The 24523-nt window shown below is 35.7% G+C and overlaps 1 protein-coding gene across 2 annotated transcripts in view; it reads left to right on the top strand.

Annotated features, from left to right (window-relative positions):
* Positions 1-24523, top strand: part of LOC136419874 (nephrin-like) — a 177457-nt gene that overhangs the window by 91151 nt on the left and 61783 nt on the right. For both annotated transcript variants that reach the window (XM_066406455.1, XM_066406456.1), the window contains exons 2-3: positions 10315-10447; positions 15494-15702. In XM_066406455.1, the coding sequence (XP_066262552.1) occupies positions 10315-10447; positions 15494-15702 (342 nt within the window). The remainder of the gene's footprint in view (positions 1-10314; positions 10448-15493; positions 15703-24523) is intronic.

Genomic DNA, 24523 nt, shown 5'->3' with positions numbered 1-24523 from the left:
TGGCTGATTAAACTGAATTCCTATAGCGAGGCAGTCAGTAAAAACATGAAAGCTCTCAAATAAATTAATTTGTTGTCGAATGAGGGCGAATTTTATTGGAATTGACAAATTAAAAAGCCATTGAACAACACTAATTAGTTACTAATAATTAATGTCCGAGTAAAAATATAGCATTGATATGATATTTGCAAATATTTTACCGAAGTTTGTCAATACATTGTGATGAATCTGAATTTAGTTACGAATTTCAGTTATACAGAGATAATTTTATCAATTTAATTATTTATGTAGCATTATTGGAATTATTTATGTAGGAATTAATTTGTAAAATATAAAGACAATAACTCGTTCATCATTGCGTTTAATTCCTGCAGACCGGGAACTCTCATTTAACTGAACTGGATACGCTGTAGCTGCTTTTGTCGAGACAACTTATATAACAGTTAGTTTACATAACAGCACATTTTTAAATCTCACAAGAAGAATCATAGAAAAGGCTCATTCAAACAGAAGGGCAATATTGGCACTCTTTCTGAAATAAAAAGGGCATTCCGTAAGGCCACATTTGACGCAGAAGGGGAATTCCACTCGACTGCTAGTAGGATGAGTCAAGTCGGCGCTTCAAAATGACAAAGATGCGATATCCTTTGGAGATCACCAGAAGAAAATCCCAGATTGCAACGCAACTGCTTACCACTGCGACTATGGTTTTTCCTACAACCTTCCGGGGAGGTTTCCAACCAAGGAATAAATTTACATCCAGTCCGCCGATCAAACAGCCCTACAAGTTGTCTTCAGAAACAGGACGAATTTAAAACTGGGGCAATAATGCAGAGATGCGCTTCAGGGGGTTTCAGGGGAGCCAAGGGAAATGACGGGCTGAGTTGGACATGCTAGGTTTCCCATCTTGCCTAAATGGTTTTAAGTTATGTCTGTGAGTTACCAAAAGGTATGTTTTCCACGCGTTGCGCATACGGATAGGGGAAACAACGATAGCAAACTGGAGACAATCGTAAGTCTCTAAATCTCAGTCCAACTTCAGGACAATAAATTATCCGTTCTTCTTTGTCTACAGCACCAAGTCTCTACAGTTCACAACAGGTCTTTATAGTTTGTTTCTAACGCTTTCTGATTAGAGCAGCGCCTATTCTTTATGTTATAATGTCGCAGCGGAAATGATAATAACTTTCCTTCGATAAGGAGGTGGGAAGGTGTTGAAGGCTAAAGATTATCAAGATTGTTGGATAAAAGGATTAGGGGCCGGAAATCTAATATGGTCCCTTTTTGCAACAACACAGTGTAAAACTGTTTATGTAGCACTTGTAAAAAGTATTGCAACACTTTTATAACTTTCATAAACCCGATATTTAAAAAAAATACTTAAACAAGAATATTTTTCATTTAAAAAAGGCATTTAATGTATTATTTTCGATTTTCAAATTTTTCACCCCTATCAAGCTACCTCTAATAATTTTTTATTTTCAAATGGAAAAATGTCTAATATAGTATATCAAAAGAAAGGTAATTTAATTATAGATACAACGGCATACTCAGAACTAAAATTGAATCTACACATTCCTTAAGAAATAAAAAAAAGTCCATTCCTAGAAAGATTAATTAAAAAAAAAAGATTGAAAGTGTGTTTTTACTTCCTAAATAGATAATCCATTCTTATTTCACTTTGAAAGAGAGTCAAAAAATGACAATAAGATGTAGAATTTTTAAATCGTCTTCAATGTAAACAATTTTTTAGATATAAAATATTTTGTTTTTCATAGAACTCATTAGTAGTTGGATTCAGTCATTAAATGTCTACCACAGTTAGAATAGCAAAAAAACGGATCGTTTATATAAAAAGTAAAGATTTGAAATTTTAATCTTTTTAAAATAGACGGGTCGCAAAATAAGTTATGAAGAGATGTGTGTCTCATATTTAATGAGAAATATTTAGACCGACTTATTGTTAGAAGTGTAGTTTGTCTGATTAATAACAAATTTCAACAACCTGGAAGTGTGAAAGTTACTCCAAAATGTGGAAGACCTCGAACAGCAACTGGTGGCGATAAAGTACTAGACATTCTTTTATCTATCGATCAAAACCCCACACATACGATACACCCCCCTCCCCCCAAATTTTCCGACGAAATTGATGTATCTACAAAAACAGTACGCAATCTTTTAAAACGAGAAAAATTTCATCCATATAAAATTTCCTTCACCCAAGAGTTGTCGCCTGAAGATTTTGATCGCAGAATGGAATTTTATGAATTGATGTAAGAAAAAGACATTCAGGATAATAGGTTCTTTTCTATAATTTTATTTTCGGATGAAACGTTTTACTTAAATGGATCTAGTCATTGACATAATTGTTACTACTAGTTTATAGATAATTCTAATTTGACGTAGACTGTGCATACTCAACATTTGCAAAAACTCAATTTATAAAGGGATATAATCGGTTACCAATTCATCGGACTATTTTTTATGGAAAAGAACTTAAACAACGCATTATATTTTCACTTAATGCAAAATGAAATAGTTCCATCAATCGCCGCAATATTTTCTGGAGGAAATACAAAACAAATAGCCAATAATTTTTGCTTCCAGCAAGATAGTGCACCACCACATTATGCTATGGCTATGAAAGACTATCTCGAGGAAACTTTTCATAAGGGATGGATCGGTAGAAAGGGTGCAATAGAATGACCGCTACGACTTCCAGATCTTACGCCTTTTGATTTTTTGTAGGATCACTTAAAAATTCCCGTTTGCAAAAATAGATTGCAAAGTTTAAATGATTTACGTCTTAAACTTCAAACAGAATTAGAATTAATAACAGAAGCAACACTGGATAATTGCATAAAAAAGTTCGAAAAATAACTGGGTCATTGCCAAATTGTTACTGGAGCCCAATTTGAGTATTTACTGTAAGAATTTCAATTTTGTTTGATGTAATAGTGAGCTACTTTATTTTGTATCTAATAATTTTGTTTTTTAAGGAAACTGTAGATCCAATTTTAGTTCTGAGTATAATGTTGTATCCCTTATTTATTTACCCTCCATTTGATATACTACACTGGATACCTTTCTATTTGAAAATAAAAAGTTAGTAAGGTTAACTGGATAGGGAAGAAAAATTTGAACATTGAAATTTAATTCATTAAATGCTTTTTTTAAATCAAAATGTAAGTGTTTAAGCATTTTTTTTAAATATCGGATGTATGAAAGTTATAAATGTGCTGCAATACTTTTTACAAATGCTGTATATAAAATTAGCCCATAATTCATATGTGACTTAAATGACTTGACTGTCGCCTCTCATAACTCGCGAATATAAGGTATAGAAGATGATAGAAACTTGCACAAAGAATGCAACTAAAATTTTTCATTTCGAGAAAGCCATTCAGGGCGGTTCTCCGACAAGTCCAATGGATTGGCACCACGAGATATATCTGCAGCATTTTCTGCCGATCGTATATGCTCCCACTCATATAAATTACTGCTTTCGTGGATTTTCGATATGCGATGGAACCGGTTTTCATCCAGTCAAGGACGAATGACGAATACGCCCTGCAATAGTTAATAGCGCCATAAGCAAGCATGGATGCATCAGAGCAACCATGAATAGAAACTACAAGAAAATTAAGTAGAAGCACATGCCCAGGGATTTCAAAGTATTGAGTTCAGAAAGTGGACTATAGAGCTGAGAAAATACTGTAAAAATATTCATGGGAAGAGTTTCATCCCATCTAGAGTTTTCCCTCCATAAAATTTGTAAAATTAGTTTAGCTGAGAGGATTGATGGTCCTGTTAAATCTAGCTGATCAAGCAGCTGTGAAATAATCGTGCATTATGATTTGATGTTCTTTCAGATATTTCTTCACATGGCTCTAGGCTCTCGATTTCCAGTTGATACAGCCAATTGAAGCTAGTTCGGGTTTGATATGTAGAGGGGAATATCAATTATTTTTTCCTCTCTAACTTCAATTTATTATTCATAACATAAATAAGTTAAATGGCTTTTTAATCAATTCCATTAGGAAACAGCAGTGAAATCTAAATTACCAATTTAATAAAATATATTCCCCGTCGATTCATATTCATCAGGTGGCTTTACGAATATCCAATTTCATTGGCAATGGAAAGACAAAATCGATTAAGACCGAATAAGTGTATCGCTCATATCCAATTATTGTTTCAAACACCCAAGCAATGGAACAAATCGTTATAGGTATTCGTAATTAATTTACGTTAAACTAGTCCGAACTGAAACGAATTATTAGAGCGAGTTTCTAAGCTGTAATTTAATTTGATTGAAATTTATATGCGCGTACATAAGTTAGAATTGTGTTCATAGTGAAATTTAATCAATTGGCTGTTTCCTGTAGAGAAACTAAGATAATTGGCATTGTGTATAATAGAGCATTGTGGCTTTAAGGTTGCGAGAACCATGAGCCCATATTCTCAATATTTAAGCGAAACTGCAAGTCACTCCGAAGGTATTGTTTTAAAACTCATCTTGCAAAGGCAGATTTGGGAGCTTACAAAGCCACGCTCGTATACCCCATAAAAACAAATTAACCTACTTTTTTATAACGTGAAGTCATTTCTTTTGAGCAAGAGAGGCAAAAGGACCCTTCTATTTGTCAGAGAAATGGTCCGGGAAAATTCGAAGGAATTCTGTGGAACATGTTTGTATAGAAGCCTACCTTAGAGTCTGATATGACTTCCTTCTAATGTGAATATATATTTATGACCAAAATGTGTTTCCCAAATAAGACCTGAAAAAGAGCTGAACGGGACTATTTAATTTCAAATTGAAGCGAATAAAGGAAACAGTGTAACTGGCTCTACCAAAAAAGTAGACTCGAATTAGTCGTATACAAGTTGCTCGTTGAAATTTCATTTAAATTTGGTTTCATTTCGTTTTTATTTACCTTGACGCAAAATTAAAATATAACATGGCTTTTTAATTGCTGTATTCAACCGCCCATTACCCCGACAACCCCTGTGTCATTAGTATTTTATTTGCTTTGATTAAAGAACCATTGCAAATATCTACCTCGGAATGAAATTTATGAGAGATGAATTGACCTTTTCATCTGGTCTAAAAAACGAAGAGGAGAAATAACGTAACAGCAAGAATGTAATAAAAAAAAGACGAGTGATTCTATTATATCCAGACAAAAGAGCAAGGCTCTTTTATTAGATTTCTTAGGTATATTTACAAACAAATCTCGAAAAAATGTACACGAGGTGAAGTAGGTAGGAAATTCATTTTAGACGATTCAGTGCCTTTTGTTTATGTCACAAGCGCAAAAATATCTTGTTGAGAGAAGCAAGAGGAACATGTTCAAGAGATCATAGTTTTTATCAAGCATGTATTACAAGCCGAGCACTACATAGAAGTTTTGATAAATTTCAACTCTGTTACCAAAGCTTTTCGTTCAGAGCTGCACCTGATATGGAAGTTATAGTTTGTGTGAGCCAGGAACTAATAAAAAATCCCCAACACATTATGAGCATTTTTGTATTCCATGTCTGTAGCTACCTGGAAATTATGTCTTCACCTAGCAATTTCCAAACAACGTGCGTTACTGAAATATAAATGGTGCCGTAAATTGCTTATTCACATATGGCGTTTCCGTTAATACGGGCGATAAAGACAGCAAGTCCATCCCCATTTTGGAAAATATTTCTATTACGTGTTCAAATTTTCCGTGTGCAATTTCTATGTAGCCTAAATTGCAAATAGGGTATTGTTCGCATCTGTAAAAACATCGGTACTTCTGTGACCCAGAAGTCCTCTATTCGATTTGAATATATATAATTTGCACTCTTTCTGGGACAATGAAATTATATAAGCATTCAGCCAAAATATCTATAAATTAGACAACTGGAATTCTTTAGGATATAATGCGGCCAAAAATCGTCGATCAAGGTCTTTTTTTGCTTCAAGAACAATCTTCAAAAAAACCCCGATCTGATGCTCTGGCGACCGAATAGTATGGGATTCGTCGGGGCGTCGATCCACTAAAAACCTCGAGTTTCCTTTTCTTGCAGCTTGCAACAACCCAAAACTGTCCCTGGGGGATAAATTATCAGTGTTGAGGGGCTTGGGGATTCGGCCGTCAATTGCTTTGATATTTTTTCGCAAGAGCAGACGTTGGTGCTGGTTGTCCATTTCTTCCTCGCACCTGTGTCGTTATCTCAAGAATATCGATCTAGGTCTAAAAAAACTAAACCGATATTGATAATAAAGAGTTTTATCCACTGTTCACTAGGTCTTGAAAATGAATAGGACTTGACTGCGGATCTTTGGAAAAAGCATGTCGAAAATCCTTTATTCAAATACCACACCATCTTCCATCATTGCAGGCCATTAAATGTGAATCATTTACAAACGCATACATTTTGAAAACCAGACACTTAAAAATAACAAAGCAATGAAATCTGTAAATTAAATAACTGGAGGACTCGAGGACATAATGCGACACGACGAAAAAAGGTCGTTCGAGACCAAAACGTCCAAAAAGAACTAAACAGTCTCCATCGTTTCATTCAATTCTGCTGTCATTAGCTTTCGTAAGCTTTTGTAGCTCGAGACAAACATAAATTTCTCCGGATAATAAAAAGCACTGACCGCAAAAACTCGGACCGTCCCCGGTGGCCGGAGTGTTGACATTTCAACTGAAGTAGCCTTATGAGAAAATCCCGAAGCGTAATTTCAAATATGGGATGAAATGCAAGAAAATGGGAGATATGTAGTTGTCCGCGTTTGGAAACGGTTTCATTTCTCTCGTGTCACGACTTTATGGAAAGCACTACGTCTCTGTGACGTCGGATTATTGGTGAACTTTGGACTTTGAAATATCTCATTAGAGCAGAAGGATTATAGTTCAATATGTCCCTCTGAAAGCCGAAAATGTACATCGAACGCCGATTTGTTTTTTAATTCATATTGTATGGTTTGAACCGACTCTGTTATGGAAAGAGATCAATGTTCATGGTTTATGAACAATCCGAAACGTGCCTGAAGTCCTCTTCGTTGTTATTCTAACGTTTTTGGTTCATATCTCGGTTTCACAATTTTCCTTTGTCAAACCGGACAGAATCATCATTACTAAGAACTTCCAAGTGTATTATTTCAATCTGCTTCTGATCATTATTTGCAGATCAGATAATATTTACATTTTACACTGCATGAGAATATCTAGGCTGCCACGATATTAAGCAGCAAGTGCAGCAAAAACAGCAAACATCAAACAATGTAATGCTCGAGGAAGGCAATTTAACGTACGAAAAACTTCATCCCTTGAACTGCTCTCGTTAAGTTTTTGCCCTTAAGTAGATCCAGTGTCTGATTAAACCACGAACGTGGGGTTCTCGAGTGTTTTTTTCTGCCCTAGACATCATATTGAGAGCGCCTAAAATCGATCATATATTAATTTCTCTTGGACAAATTTGCAGTTTTTTCTCTAATTTGAAGGTCGAATTTGTAATTTTCCAAAATAAATATTGGCCCTGTTATCCGGGAAGGGAGAAATAAATCTTAGAGTGTGCTCTGTGTAGCCGTTTTCAGCCTGATTGCACACTTGGCATTTCTAAAGGATTTATTTATGGCCTAATTTCATTAAAGGCTTTTAGAAAGGATAAAGGCGGGGGAGATTAGAATCAAACATTCGATTGCTTCATATGTACATCTAGCAGATTATTTTGCTGGTTTTTTAGTGGCATATGAAAATCATTGGCAAATAATCGAAAGGGTTTTTGAACCTTTGAAGCAGCTATCCACTTCCTCTTACGGTCGGAAGGGCCTCTTTCAATCCAAAGAGACTTTTTCGTGTGTGCTAAGAGACTTTAAAAAAACTGAGAAGTGGACAAGTCAAATTTCCATTCGAGTGTTTTTTGCTTTTATGCTAAGAATCACCGATATGTCTTAAAAACCAGCTTGTCGGTAAAATTTATTTTTAGGATAGGAACACGTTGCTAATTCAAAAATGTAGCATTAAAGTTCCTGTTATATTACTTCCAATATAATTGTCTTGTAGTCCCCTCCAACATCAAATTAAGCCCAGAAATTGTCTGCAAAATTACATTAGCCCATTACACAAACCCTTGTGCAGTGAGTTTAGCATTCCTCTCGACCGCTTTTAAAACTTTATTGTAAATAGTTATTACATCACCCCCTTTGCCGGGTATTTCCTGGATGTTGTCCAACTTGTCTCACTTTGTCTGAACGGTGTGAAAACGCCCTTCAGTTGTCTCGGACGAAAAATAATAGTTTCGGCAAATAAATGACGCCAGTCCTCATAGCCAGCAAGTTTTTTCGGCGATTCTCCAACAACACTGTTCCATATCCCAACTATTGTTCTACACAAAAGGGATTTCATGGTCCTAAATTTCTAAACGAGATTTTAATTGCTTGAGCAAGGGCCTAATCTTGGGCTTGGCAGAACGTAAATATTTTCAGATCCAACTCTTTCCGACTTTTATTACAAATAAATAAAGTCGTATCTTATCTGACGTTCCTCAAGGAAATCCTGCCTTCAAAACGCCGAAAGAACTGAAAAGAGAATTAGGGCCAAATTATATTATTTATACGGGGTAATGGAAAAGCGAAAATGGAACAATGGGGATTAGTTCCGCGCCCTAATTCCTGTACAGAGTGGCCCGAATTCGATGTTGAGCATTGCGGTGAGAGAGATGCAGTTTCGGTTGAAATGTGCCAAAATTGAGTAAAAATTCCCAAGCTATATGTTAATATAGATACCCTAATATAGATTCTACGTCTGAAAACACACAAAATGGCCATTTGGATTTTTTAAAATTCAAATACAACTGTACCAAATTAGAGGCGTTTTCATCTAATTCACACCACCCTGCACACTCTAAACCATAATCATGACAACATCGCTTGTCTTGCAATTTCATTTATTGCTTTAAAGTGACGGAGCTCAACCTTTTAATTTCCCTCAGCCAAAGGGTGAATCCTTCGATTACAAAGTTCTTTGAGGTTAGCGGAAGAGGAAAAGCTCACAGGAGTATCGTTTCGCATTCTGGAATGTCTTAGTTTTCATCTGTTCTTTTCCCCTTGACATCCCGAAATGCTTTTTGTAATCTGCCTCAAAGTAATTATTATTCCGGATTTCTAGAATTTTTGTTGTTGGAGGGAAATAAAATAAAATCTCGATGAGTTCGGTAACGATTATTGTTGAGACAGAAGTGTATTTCGTAGTTGATTTGCCTCTTTTGTGCTCATGTCTGGATGGTTTCTGGCGAATTGTTTATTGGGTCTCATATTTCAGCCTGCTAACAAATCATTCCGAGTCGAGATATACGAAATCGAATTGAAATATGAGGCATTGCGAAAAAATCCAATTCGTTTTTCAATGCGACTTTAATTTGGGAGATGTCGGAGAGGTACTATCTACACAAGAATATTACTTTTAGGTAGATGATACTTCCGAGAAAATTTTACACATGCAGTCGTTAGCCGATCAGAACTTGAATTTTGTTTGATTTTGATTGCAACTTAAAAAATTTCCCGAAATTTTTTACATTTCGATTAAATTAGTAAGAGAAAAATTTCCCGATCTGTTATGTACTAAATTTGTCACTTGTTATATACATCAAAAATAGTGACGCTAGCGTTATATAGAAGGATGATTAGATTTCATTCATATAAAAATTAAATTACGTTCTTTCAACTTTAGCTGATTAAAGTGGTAAGATATAAAAATTTGAGATATCTTTAAGTGATTTATGTTGGATTTATGTAATTAAAGTTGGAAAGAGGCATTTTATTTAACTACAAAAAGTCCCATTTTAAAAAGGACGAAATCATTAAGATGCTCGACTTCGTCTCAAAATTTAAATAATATTCCTTCAAGTTTAGTTGATTAAAGCTTTTAAAAAATTAAAATATAAAATACCTTTAAATAATTTATGTTGGGTTTAGGTAACTGGAATTGGAAAATGGCATTGAATTTCGCTAAAAGTTTTGCATAGAAATTTATTCCTTTAAATGAACACCAGAATCTAAAAGTGGTCAATTTGCAAATTTTGGCACGTTTATAAAATAAAGGTGAGGTGCGAAATTTTCTTACCGAATGCCCCTCGTCACTGAATTAGTTTCAGGAATTTTTTTTCCAAACACGAAAAAAATCCATGGAGAAGGAAAATTCCCATTCTTCCAAAAAATTCTTGATGAAAAAAAATTCCAGACATAGCTCATGTGCTCGGAATATTGTGAGGGCAAATCCAAGAGATTTTTCAAATATCTGATGTTAATTATTTTCTGTTTTGTTTCAGTTCCCATAAATTTCATTGAAGCAGTGCAAGGGGAACCCGTTTTCCTTCCCTGTGACTTGACGAAGCCAGATCCAAACGATAAAGTGGTGTTAGTGTTATGGTATCGTGAAGACCTGGGAACTCCTATTTATAGGTAAGACCTCATCAAAATCAACTTTTGTTTTAACCGGAGGAGTGACTCCTTATCCCACTGTTTGCTTTTTTAATTCAGCATAATCGATGCAAATTGCTTCCTCTCCCTTCTTTTTTCTCACAATAAAGATTGAACTGGCAAAATGCGATAAAGAGTCCTCATCTATATTTGTCAATCAATTATTGCTTCGATGCACTTACAACAGCCAATTCTCTTTGCAGACAGCGTGAAGCAATCTTAATACTCTTTGACTATTATTTCCCCGTTAAATGCAAGATCTCAGGGAATTCTCTTAGAAGTCGCATTAGAAGACAACATCAAGAGCATTTAATTTATGAGATTTAAGAAAAGGATATTTAGAAAAGTCCATTTTTATGTCAATTTTGCGATCATAGCGATCAAAAACCTTCTTAAATCATAAATCATTAGGAAAAAGCAACAAAAGCGGCACCAGAAGCCAAATTGGCAGGTTCAGAAGAACTAGAAATTATAATTTACTTGATTAATTAAGCACTTTTGTGTGCGCTAAAGCGAGGAACGTAACATATTGAAGATATCAGTTAAAATAGAGACAATATGGTCCTTTTAATTATTAAGACCTTGAGACGACAGACGAATACTGAAATTCCAGTATGGTTAGAATCCAGCTTGCGGATTTTGGATTTCTCGAAACACCTAATTTAATAAATTTCCAAAGAGATTCTTTATATTCATGTCTGTTCTCGCTATTTGGCTCTTTCATAAAATGCTGACAAATTAAATTAGGGCCCCGCTTTGAGCCTACAATCTGTAGCTATCTTATTGCTGGTAGCGAGATTAAGTTAATTAAATTAATCTGTTTCGCTGGAGAATTGTTATGTCTAATTAAAAACTTCTTCTTGTACGTTAAACAAGGAAATCGCTTTAGGCTAATTCCGAAATGGACAAGGATCTCGTTAAAATAATGGATGAAATTGGACGTCCCTGTTACATTTATATTCTTGAGAGAATGAGAAAGAAAGGACCTTCTTGGGTAATTTAGATTAATTGTCATGCGACGCTTTGGGGTACGTTTACGGGCAAATAAAGAACAGATGCAACGGATACGATACGGTTAAGTTTAAAGCGTAATTGAACAGAAATTAATATTATCAAATTGTGTATTTATTAATTGTTTATCACCTCTTAAATTTAAAAAAAAGATACCTAAATGCTTTTTAGTTTCTTTATATAAATGTAATGGATCTTGGAACAGCAAGCTCAGGAACAACTGACAAGTAATTTATTTTGACTGTTAAATAATGCACCTGTAATGCTTAGAAAAATGAAGAGCTCGGTTAACGAAGTACACGTCAACTCGACGATGCGACCAAGAGAGAATTACCAGAGTTGCGAATTTCTTAAGTAGTGTGATCGAGAGCTAACGCACATGGACGTACTTCGGCTAAGAGACAATTATCGTTAAATTTATTGCCCATCTTTTTTAAGCGTGACATTGGGTTGAGTGGCCAAATGGATCTTTTATTGGTATATTGCAATTATACCAATTTAAAAAAGAACCGGGGTTGTACTTAAATTCTACATCTTACAAGAAAAGGGGGTGAAAGTTCTGTTATACAGAACCACAGGTTTTTGGGAATAAAACATACTGGATTTTGACCATGCCAGGCATATGGCCAAAAATGTTGATGTACATGGGCGTAGTATAAAGGTACATTATATAAAACCGCAACTTCCATATCAATATCTCCACAGAGTGAAGCCGATTTTTAATAATGATTTATGGCTTTTTTCTGTTATATCCTCAGCAGAACCTCATAAATAAATACGATATAGAAACGAGGATATTTGGTCCACGTGATGTATCAATTATCCTGGCAGTTTTCTCATTGGGATCCATATATGTATTCGTTCCAGTTTTGCAAATTTCGTTCTTGGAATTTTCGGAACTTATTATTTCTGAGGAAGAGATACAAGAATTTTATCCATTATTGACATCAGGGGATGACAACATCGGCTTTTAAGCCGATGTTGTTACGTATAATCAACAGATGTGTGAGAAGATGAGTCGCGGTGCTGGAAGAGATCACGAAATAATTCATTAAAGTGACCTCCAATTTAAGAAACCGAAAGAGATAGTTCGGTTTATGTGTGCTTATGGAGCTCATCGAGGGGATTATTGTACAATATCTTTTTAAAAATATAATCTGTGGTCTTGGAATGCGCCGTGACCGCGGGTTCTGAATCTCGCATGTTCGGGGCAAAAATTCCTTTTGATAAGTCGCGTTCAAATTGGAGTTGTCCCTGCAAACTTCTATAAAAAAAATACTCCGAAAAATTGATTGCCACTACCTGACTAGTCAATTTGCAGTGCAAATTTGTTCCCGGTCACAATGTCAATTTTACAGAGCTGTACGAGTAACACCAATCAATAACCAATGCTGTCTTCTCTACAACTGAGATAATGACTTATATAAACTCGTTTCAAACGTATCAAGGATCTTAATCTATTAGAGGGAAGGTAAAAAACGGGTTAAGGAACAATGTTTCGAAAACTTTGTTTAACTTTCCTTTGTTGTTTTTGATGAAATTTCTTTTGTGTTTATGTCTAGGCTGTTGGCAAACTTTTCTACAGCAACCATATATGATGGGCCTAGTCTGAGGAGTTGGGTTGAAAGGTTTTGAAGTATAATAAATTACCAACTGTTATACATATGTATGTGTGTTTATTTAGGGCTTTTAAAAAATATCGTGGTTGAAAAAGGGGTGTTTTCCCCACGGATATCGATTTATGTGTGTGAATTTTTCCAAAGCAAAGCGTCAGCTTTCAATTCTCGTTGACTAATTGGCAATCCACATACGGTTGCTTATTATGAGAGACGTTAATTAATTAGCCGGTAATTGTGAACCTTTGAATCAGAAAGGAAATTATGCACGCGTGTGCTTCAGAGAAGTGGGAAAAGTGTGCGTATGGCTTGACGAATTAAATTAACAAAACTGGATGGAAGATGAAGTTTCTTGCAACTGCAAAATCACATCTGAAGCAAGTAATTTTTAAACTCTTCTCGTTTCGTGCAAATCACCGTTTAGTCATCGTTTACATCTGTGCCATTTCTCCCCAGTCAGTACATCCGTTTAAGTAGTATGCTTCATACGTTACCCCGAGTAGAGATTCGTAACATTTTTCCTGAAAGAAAACCTGATAATTCAAAAATGCGATAAATTTCACTAATTCCTCGTCATTCCTTAAAAATTTAAATTATTAAAGACCAAATAAATAAAAGTCCCACTTGCAACGAAATTCAATTAAAGCGTCCACAACTGAATGCCTCACATCTGAATTTAACCTGTAGCCAAACCGACCTCGAAGATGAGCGGAATAATTAATTAAACTGCAAATTTGCACTGAGGGAAATAGGATTTAAGGATAAAATGCCAAATGGAATTTCAGATGCTGTGGAAACTTATAAGTTCAGATACGAATTATATTAAATTATGCAATTGCGAAGCTCTTGGCGTTTATGAATAGAGCGAGAAGAACAGCTGAAAATGCACTTATAGGTGACACTAAACCTGCGTAAAATGCGTGTGATCATTGAGTTGAACACCCTGTATATTAGTAAATAGGCCATTTAGTTCCCTGGAAGATGATGCATCAGGTTCCCCTTCCCAAAGCGCCAAAGATTTCAATAACAAATTCAGTTTCGCGTATCGTCTTTCCGCATGGGATTATGTAAGCATTTATGCCGGATGTGACCGTGGAAAGTGATGACGAGTGTAAACAAACAATTCTGAATCGCTTGTGCCTCGTATCGAAGGTCCTTTGGTCAAGCTAGAAACGTTGACCGAGCCGAGATTTTTGTATTAAAGGTAAACAACACGGTGGCTCGACACTGGACTATACCGATCTAGGACAGTGACGTACTCCGACCGAATTCCACTTGTGAACAAACTAAGTTTTATGGCGATCTTGATGAGATTTTGGTGGCTGACAAGTTTAAACAACGCATATCAGAATTAAGAGTGATTTCTACTTCATTCAGCCAGAATTAAAAGTGTTTTAACACATTTTTTTGCGGAATGTTGAACGCGTCATGCCATATAAAAGAGATTTGAGTGGAAAGAATTGATTGCCAGTGCTTTGTTGATCGGTGAAGTAAGGATTGGAAAGCGTGACGGAATTTTATAACATTTCTGAATAAATAAAAGTGGCATAAAACAATTTCGAGATTGGATTTGATTGACTGATTGATTGAATTTGTGATATCCACTCCCAAATAATTCACTTTTAATATTAAATTTTATTAAATATATAATCCTTATTTTCAGGGAAAGCGGCCAATGACTGTTTGATTTTCCTGCTATTGTGACAAATTTTATTACAACGTAGCAGGAAAAACATATTATGAGTTAAACCCCAATGAGGGGGGAGTTTTCGCAATTGAATATTAGTCCAATATCGACTCTTTGTTTATCTGGTGCCCCGACAAAATATGAAAATCGTTGAAATCAGTTTAACATTGTTCTGATCGTGTACTCGTAAACAAGAGCGAAATCGCTCCCCAATTCGGAGAGCGTAAAACTAGGCCTACCGAATTCCACTTGTAAACAAGACTGCCAACGTTCGGCAATGAGTAATGGCGATATCGATTGCTGATATGAGAATTTAAACTGTTTTGTAGCGTGTTAAGCGATGTAAATGTAGCCTACGATTTAAATTTACACCGAACGAAAATCAATTGGGTGCGGCACGTTAAAATTAATTTCCAGGTGAATTACGCTGCACTTAAGGGAGCATCTCGTTACGCCCCACATCCACTTTATTTATGGTTTTGGGACCGAAATGGATTTACGTTAGTTTGCTACCTCCATTGTTTTCCAAGAATTTTCAATTAAGTTCATTATTCGGCCCAAAATAAATTGAAAACCTGCTGATGGTTAAATTGGGGATTTTCGAAACTTCCTATCCTTCATCTTTCTGATTTATTTTGTGCAATAAATCGATTACGAAATTGGGATTTTAGCAGGTGATTGTTAAGTCTAAAATCCTCTTTTATTTTTTTTCAGTGTTGATGCTCGCGATAGGGATTTCTCGATAGCCGAAAAGTGGTCGGACGAGAAGATCTTCTCCAACAGGGCGTACTTCATGCTGGACAAAAACCCGGCAATGTTGGGCATTGACCACATCCGCGAAAACGACCAGGCGGTCTATCGCTGTCGCGTGGATTTCAAAATGGGCCAAACTAGGAATAGCAAAGTAAATTTAACAGTAGTGGGTAAGTAAATTCTGTTGACGATAACAATAAGTGAAATTTATATTTATGTAAATGCAATCAACCCTAATTGCGGTATTGATACGTCGTGTCCGGCAAATTGTCATATAGATACAAATTTCTACGGCTGCCTTAATTAATTATATATTATATTGGTGATAAATAAATTTGTTTGTTCTGGTTTCGCTATTATTATTATTATTATCACCCTCAATCATGTGAATTTAGCGTTAAAGCTACTAATGAAGTACAACTGGCCAGATTTGACTCGCTCCTTTTAGAATTTCCGAATTGTGACATGTCTTTAAAATTAACCAAGAGACGAGTCTAACAGGGCTGAGTGAGAAAGTGCCTTTTCAGGATTTTATATCTATGATACACCAAAAAATACGAAATATCTCAGGATTTCCCCAAAACCAATAAGATATAGGAGCGACTCAAAGGCATGGCTGATTGAAACAGAGAATATCAGCTGTGATTCAATGTTTCTATGATACGCCTCCGGGAGCCCAAATTTTAACTTAAATCACTGAATAGATTTCAGAATTTGCAAAAAAATGTGATTTAACCATCGAGAAACAAAATCGTGACGAATTATATGGCATTTGTTTTACATGAGTTTTCCCATTTTAGAAACTCATTTTCATTTAGAACCCCTCTATCTAACCGACAATTAATTTCCTCCGTCCATCTCTCCAATACCGCTTATCTAAGACAAGCTGAATATATAACCTCCGGTTCGCGTTAACTTAGCGGACGTTAAGTCTTAAGGTTTAAGCTGAGCTTCCCTTAATTTGAATGACAAAAGCTTCTTGCACAGCAAAAACCCAATTTGCTTGTTCGTGTTGTTTGCGTTATCGCGATCTCCGCTAGGTACGTTTCGACGGAGATCGTCGAAACGTACCCAGCGGAAAAACGTACCTTGAGCTTTGTCGAATTTATTGCAAATCGAAGTCGTTGGCTTGGCTTTAATTAATGCCCTGATTAAAAATGAAAATTTTATAAGGTGTCTGTTCAATTTGCCGAATAAACGTAGACGGATTAATAGAAATTCAATATGCCGAAGGGGAGACGTTGTTAGAGCCGACTGATTCGAGCTTTTCTGCTTGAATATTAAGCAGGAAGATGGAGGAAAGTGGCTGGTGATTGTGGAGTGTTTTTGAAAATGCTTCTGGTTACGGGGACAGACGTTTCCTCGATTTCATTGTTTACCCAAACTGGTGGAATGAGTGCTGATGACATAATCGACGAGGGATTAGAAATTTCTAATAATACTCACAGGCATGATTCTAGACTTCGGAATGTGCTTTTAAGGAAAATTTAAAAAGTTTTAATCACACGGAAGACCCCTAAAGTTCTACGTTAGGGTGTAACTGTGGGCCTCCTTATTTTTCTCCATTTATAATACACCTACAACAGCATCTGCCAAGGCGTTGCAAACAAGCCAAAATTATTATATAAAACTATTATACAGGGTGTTTCTTAAATTTTAGGCAAAAATTTAGGGGAATATTCTTTAAGTAATTTTAATAATTTCTTGTCCTTCAATTATTTTTGGAAAAATGCTTTGTTTCCTTGATACAAAGTGGTAAATGTTTTTCATGAAATTTATTAAAAGCTACAATAATTGTTTTAAGTGACTGCCGCCAGTTTGGATGCATGCTTATAATCTTCTCGTCATTGGCAGCCGAACTCTTTCAAAAATACCAAAAGTGATTTTTAGCGAATTGCACCCATCAATTATGCGATTTTTCAAATCTCCTAGGTTTCCCACTAAACTAATAATTTTAAATGACCCCATAGGAAATAGTCCACAGGGTTCCAGTATGGGAATCTAGCTGGCCATAAGTGAGATCCACCACGACCAATCCAGCGATCTCTATATGTTTCCATTAAAAATTCGCGAGTAATCCTACTAAAATCCTACTTCCCTTTCTGCCGTTCTCACTGTCACTGGTCTTCCTGCACCTCCATTTCCTTTTAATGTACCTGTTTCACGAAGACATACGATGAATTTTTTCGAACATTTTTTGATACGGAACATTACGATTCGGAAATCGTTCAATGTAAAATTGCCTGACTCGTAACGAATTTCCATCAGTAAGTCCATATATGAAATGCATGTCACTCATCTCAGCGTTTGTATAGGTATTCATGATAAAAAAAAGATTAAAAGTGACAAATTTGGAAACGTATTCAAATTAAATGACATTCAACATGTTTACTAATGCTGTTTTCAAGATTCACACTATCTTGCTACGCCTATTTTAACCATTTTAATAAAAAAGAGAAAAATTTAATCAATAAACATTTATGGCCTTGTATCTAGGGAATAAAGCGTTTTTCCTAAAATCGTCAAAGGGCAAAAAATTTTTAAAATTACTCAGAGAATAGTTTTCTAAATTTTTGCCTAACATTTCGGGAACACCCTGTATATACAGGGTATAACATAACTAAAAGTTTTCCTTTTAACAGGATATAGACCTCAAAAAACTAAGCAATATTTTTTCGAAATCTCAAAAAAAAAACGAAATGTGCGCAGATGAGTTTTAATAAATTTTTGTATAAAATCTAAATCCATTCCTGCATCAAATATTTAGTAAATTCAATGTAAAAGAAATAAAATTTCCCACGAAAAATTATTAGCTATTGTAAAAACGCAAAAAACATTTTATGTTTACTGTTTTTATGCAATTTACCCATGCCGCTTAAAAATCAGTCAAGTTTAGCTCCGGGTGTTATTTTGTTAAACTATCCTTATTGATACTATTAAAGGGACAATGGACCATAATTACTCGAATCACGAATTAGTGGGTATGTTGTTGATATTAGAGGAAAACCATCTCTCCTAAAAGCACGCACATAGTCGTGGATAAGGCGAGCGATGATTTGTGCAAATGAAACCAATGGAGACAATTTCGAACACCTTTTGTAGCCGGAGTGAGTAGTAGCTTAAGATATGGTACTTTGTAAAACTTTCGTAGGAGCATATTTCGGTTGTTTTTGAGATTTCGAAAAAATGTTATGTAAAAATATTAGTTAGTTTTTTGAGGTTTACGTCATGTTAAAAGAAAAACCCCTACATATATTACACCCTGTATAAAACTATTTAGTTTCGGACTCCCAAAAACATATCTCCAGCACAATATTGATAGTAATCGCTCGTTAAAACCTCAACGATCCGTTAACATTAAACTGTTTGTTATTAAAATGTAAAATACGCATTAGTTATAACAAAAAATTAATTTTCCGATTAGATGGTTTGAACCAGAAAACTCATTGCAGGTGCAACAAAAATAACATTTCAGGCGCAACATGTCTGCCTTAGTACTGAATTTAATTTGCAAATAAAACAAGCTCTTGATGAAAAAGTGCAGAGACACTAGGCAACCAAATGGGCCATAGGCTTGGGGCTTTAAAAGCTTTCGGGCGGAATTAAAATCCTAAAACAATGCACTGAAGGGCAAGTTTTAATGGGGATTTTAACGAAATTTGCTTAAATCTGCCTTGCAATTGGACATGGCGCATTAGTAACGTGGCTTTCATTTGACCAGAAATAATGAATGAATAATCAATTCGTAATGGATTAATTATCCAATTAGGCGAAAAACAAACAGGATAAACAGTTGCAGCTGCAGCAAAAAGCATTAATGCTAATTAATTAGCCCTGATATTAATTGCTAAGCATTTTAATCAATATCCATAATCCTCCTCAGGGAGAAACCACTGGAATATTGCAAGGCGAACCTGAAAATATTTCTTCAGAAACTATTTGCCACGTAATTTGGCCAGACGATATTATGCATGTCATAAAGTTGCCAAGACTGTTTAATATTCTGCCGAAATCCTCTCAAGTCACTGTGCTAATATTGCTTCACCATATTGAATTTCAATTACATTTAAATCTCGCATCGTATAGACTGTTTAAGCGTTCTCTGTTTCTCTTTACTTTGTAAAGTAAATAGATACTTCAGATATGAAGCTAAGCCGAAACTCTTCTAGGGTCGGTTACACTTAGGGGTTTAGTTTTGGATTTGCGTTTGGGGTGGTTTACCGTTGGATAGAGTATTTTGATGGGAAGTTATGCTGGGATTGCTATTCTCTATTTTGAGTTAAAACTTCTCGAATGGACTTTGTGTTTATGGAGTAATTGAATAATTGACTCATTCAATCGGGCTAGATGCTTCCATTGGCTTAACCCAGAGTGAGATATATAGCCTCGGATTAACGTTGACCTATGAATATTTGAAAGAGAGTCGAAAATTCGCAAGTCAGCTTCTTGCGATTCAGGTACTCTGTATTCAAGTGGTTCCTCTATGTAGTTTCTAGAACACATAAATTACAACTGGCAGGTTTTCGTTGTCCGTTGATTAAATATTTAAAGGCGCGTTGTTTGGGCTACTGACAATTTTATCCGAAAGGCCGTATCCAAGGAAAGGTTTCGGTAATCGCGGAGTTTCTGGCCCACGAAATATATATCGTAAGGATCCCATTTACAAAAAAAATCTTGGTTGACAGGAGATATAAAAGGACATAGCTACTAGGAACTTCAGAATGTAAATTAGAAAGCCAGAAAGCGAATAGAAAGTTGAAGGATGTGATTAAAAGATTATATAAGACTAGCAAAAGAGAAAAGTTCGTGATGTGAGCAAGATGAAGACATAATTGAATTCAATGAAACGGGTACCCCAATTCTCGCTTTCCTACCAATTATCATTTAACGCCTATTTAATTAAATTACTGGCAACTTTGCCTAGAACACGATTACCTAGACAAGAACTCTGTACACAAGGGATTATTATTACTCAAAACTTACTACCGAATTTCAAGTAGTGTTTAAGGGCCAATAGTTCAGATCACTGATAACTTTATTCGGAAAGTATTTTTCAAAGAAACGATCGCTATATGTAATTAAGAAGTGCTTGGTCCAGGAAAGCTTTAACCTCCGGATTTTACCCATTATTTCAAATAATATTTTGGGGCCAATAGATGGACAACTTTATCCGGCAGATAATTTTAAAAGATGGAACTTGATAATGACGAAGTTCAGTTTCTACAAAAAGTAAAAAAGGAACCAGAAGAGGAAAAGAAGAATGAGATGAGGAAATTGAAGAATTGATCCATAAGCGAGACACAAAGTTTTTCTGGAAAATAATTTCTTAAAAGCAAATAAAGAAGTTCCTGCTCAACGACAATTAAAAACCACAAAGGATATTATTCGTGTTAATTAATCTTGTAAGGCGAATAGATTAGAGTACAAATGCATAAATTCACGACTATGGCACATTTCCGCCGTCATTTTAACAGACTTTTATAACTGAATCGGTCAGAATTTTTTAACTTTCATGTGACAGACTTCATTATTTCTGTGAAAATAATCCTCTTAATAAAGACACATGTACATACATTAGTTTTAAGATAAAAGCGATAGTTAATGGTATATTTGCAATTGAAATATGCTTACATACAATAGAGGATAAAATACGTCCAACGAGATGTTCCAGTATTAGATCGAAAGGTTAATTTCACATGACCCGTAAACCCATTTTAGTGCCGTTATAAAACAGGGTGTTGATGAAAAGGGAGTTGAAGTAATGCCTAATAAAATGAGCTATAGGCCTGAATCCTCAAAATATGATCTAATTGGAAATGAAAATTTGGCCGGATAATTATGTCCGTGTAGATGAGATTTTAATTGGAATATGAATAATTTCATACAATTTGTACAAATCCTCGTTCGCAACATGAAATATTGTGCGATGATTATTTATGGTAGCTACGAGTAGTACATTTAAACGTTAGTTTCGGTTGATTAATTGTATTAATGTTAAGTAGCTGTTTTAGTCCAAAAATAATTAACAGCCAGTTGTAGCCCCTTTTAGCTTTTTCTTATCATTTTTAATTCATTTTCTTTCAGTGTTCCAGTTTTTAATTCTTGTAAAGGGGTCGCATCTATGAATAATAGAAAGACTAAATTCGAAATAAATATTCTTTAGTATCTCTGGTAAACCCAACCGGGCCCAGTTCACGAAACATTTCCCACAAAATCCGTTTTTTACATGTTAGGGTCGGAACAAGACGCAATAACGCGTAAATTTTTTCCCACAAATCTAGTGGAATGCTTTTATGTCACAAACACGAGCCAATTTTTAACCCTCAAAATAATTTACGCGACTCGAACGTTTTTACATACTTCTCTACATGAACTACACGGGTTTTCAAAGGGAGTCTTTGCCCGTGTTCGACATCATTTAAAAGTTCGGAATGATGACAGGCAGCACAAATATTTAAAGTAGCGATTTCCAGTGCTGCCGTGTTCATCGATTTTCCCCTTTTCTAGCATTTCAAATCGACTCTCCTTACACGAATCGGAAATTAAATCACGTCCTCTAAAGGGGATCAGGGCGAGGTAGAGATTATCTGAGTACACAGGAAACAGCCGTATTGGCCCGGCCTTCAATATTTTCATCCATGTGCACTAGGTTGGCTTTATAATCAGCAGAAATGTTGAGTCGCAATCCTCATTCGCTATTCACTTCGTCATAATGTCTTTATGATTTTGATTGTGCTTTACAGAAAATCGTTACAATATTATTCCAATAATACATTTGATCATGCTTTCATAAGGTTTGAACACGGGAACAGAATCTATGGCAGACAAGTTCCCGAAAAAATTTAAAGAAACAGATGTTGGAGATGATCAAAAACAGCATAGAAAAGCCCCAGGACAGTTAGAGAAAAAGTGGAAATAAAATTCTAGAGTTTGTGAGTGACCATTGGGAAGACCATCTTGAATTGAAAAATGGATCCAGCGGAAAAGCTGGGGAATGAAACAATGGTTCAACCCAATATATATCATAAAGTACAGATAAGGAAGACTATAGAGATGAGGTCGAAGGTCGTAAGAAAAAAAGATCAGCTGATAAAACTAATGAAACTATCATTTCAGATTATGTCCAGCTTGATCAGGAGAAGAATTTCTTGCCCAGCAATAAAAAAACTTCTGGTACTCATTAAACGTACCAGATTTTCAAAGACAAACGATGGTCGCAAATTACGAACGTGGTTTGAACATCTTAAACATGCAAAGGGTATAAATAACGTGGCTGCCTTTTATTTTCTCGAGATGCTTTGCCTATAATTCGGCCGAATGCAAACGGAAACGATCTTGAAATATTCAACACTCAAATACGTGGAAGATCCGATTTGTGCATTGCTGAACGAAGTTTCCTCGTAATCGACCACAATCCAATTTTCCAGAAAGCCGACCGAAGCTCGCACCAAACTCATCATCTAGCCAGAGTGCATCCCTATAAAACTTCGTTAGCCGATTAAACTATGAGCTACTTTTATCGGCAAAAACCCAATTATTCGTATCGTTTGCTTTCTGCGGCCCCTTTCGATGCCGACGTTATTTATTTAAAAATTGACCACTCAATAAATCTCTCGGTTTCCGTAGCATCCAGGGAGGACCGATATAAATCCTCGAATGGTCAAAAATCCCTAAATAAATGCGACGTAACAAAATGTAAAAGGGAAGCCATTTTGGTTTATTGGGAATCTATCGGTTGATGTGGCCGATTTATTGTCGACTTGGCCGTTCGCTGAAGATTTAACTAGCTCTATAAAATGGCTGTGCAAAGTTTGAAAACTCCCAGTCCACGTCGCTCTGAACAAAGCATTATTGTTTGGAAACTGGCTGGCGTGACGTTAACCGCATTAGGCGATTCGTTACCCGATTTAACCATCCTGACTGGTACAAAGGTCGCTTTCTGACGCGTTATTCGTGGCTAGATCGCTGGCTAATTACAATACAATATACGAAATCCTCATGTAGTAATTGTTTATCTCGATGGGAGTGCGGTTTACACGCTTCCGCCATTCCGACTGATGCCTCATTAAATTAGTGTTCCCAGTTTAAACGCTCACAGGCCTCGTGGAACGAGCCCGCTGCTAACTAATAAATAAATCTGAGCTGCAGCTACTTTAACTCCGAAAAGGGCAAACAAGCTAAATACCATCAAACAAATTTCTAGAGTTTCATCCAATTACCATTTTCACCCCTGGTCAGTTAGAATATCCCGTTAGGAACATAAAACAACTCTTTGTTTTATAATTAACATCCTCAACTCCCACCGGGAGTTGGCATTTGTTTCAACATACTTTTGTCTAAGTTAATTCGCGTTTAGGGAGATTTAATATGGGTATTTGTTTTGAAACTTTATGTGGAATTACAGAGTTGCATTTGTATGACCACATGTGAGAGCGAAGTTGCAATTTTTGCTTCCACGCTGTAAAAAGATATTTAATGAATTTGTACCAATTCCGCCAACGGCGGCATCCAGAAAAAAAGCCATAGTTTACATTTAAAAGAGAAGGAACAGCACGCTCATGACTGTGTGTGTATTCCGGAATTGCTCGTCTATCATTAGCACTGATTTTTATTCCATCGCTACATGTTCCCCTTCTTTGATCAGTTATTCAGAACGCGATTGACATAATCCATATACACCTGAGCCAGAAAACAAAATTCACGAGACAAATTTCCACCATTCCCTTGGTAAAATTTAAAGGAAATGCGATTAATCCGAGAGGCGCATAAATTATTTCACAAACGCGCAACTTCCGTGGAAACTTCAATATAACGCGACTTCTCCTTTGCCTCGATTTCACTTTGACTCGGAGTTTCGAAATTTTTCTATTGTGGACCTCCAACGTGGAGAGATAAGAATTTGAGGCGGATATGAGATTATTTGTGTAAATAAAGGTGGAATTCAATGGAAGCCGCAATCTAGATGGCGAAGGAAACTTTTTAATGGAAGTT

The sequence above is a fragment of the Euwallacea similis genome, chromosome 3 (assembly GCF_039881205.1).
Source record: "Euwallacea similis isolate ESF13 chromosome 3, ESF131.1, whole genome shotgun sequence".
NCBI classification, from domain to species: Eukaryota; Metazoa; Arthropoda; class Insecta; order Coleoptera; family Curculionidae; genus Euwallacea; species Euwallacea similis.
The sequence above is the reverse complement of the archived record's forward strand: the minus strand, read 5'-3'. Positions and strand labels throughout refer to the sequence as shown.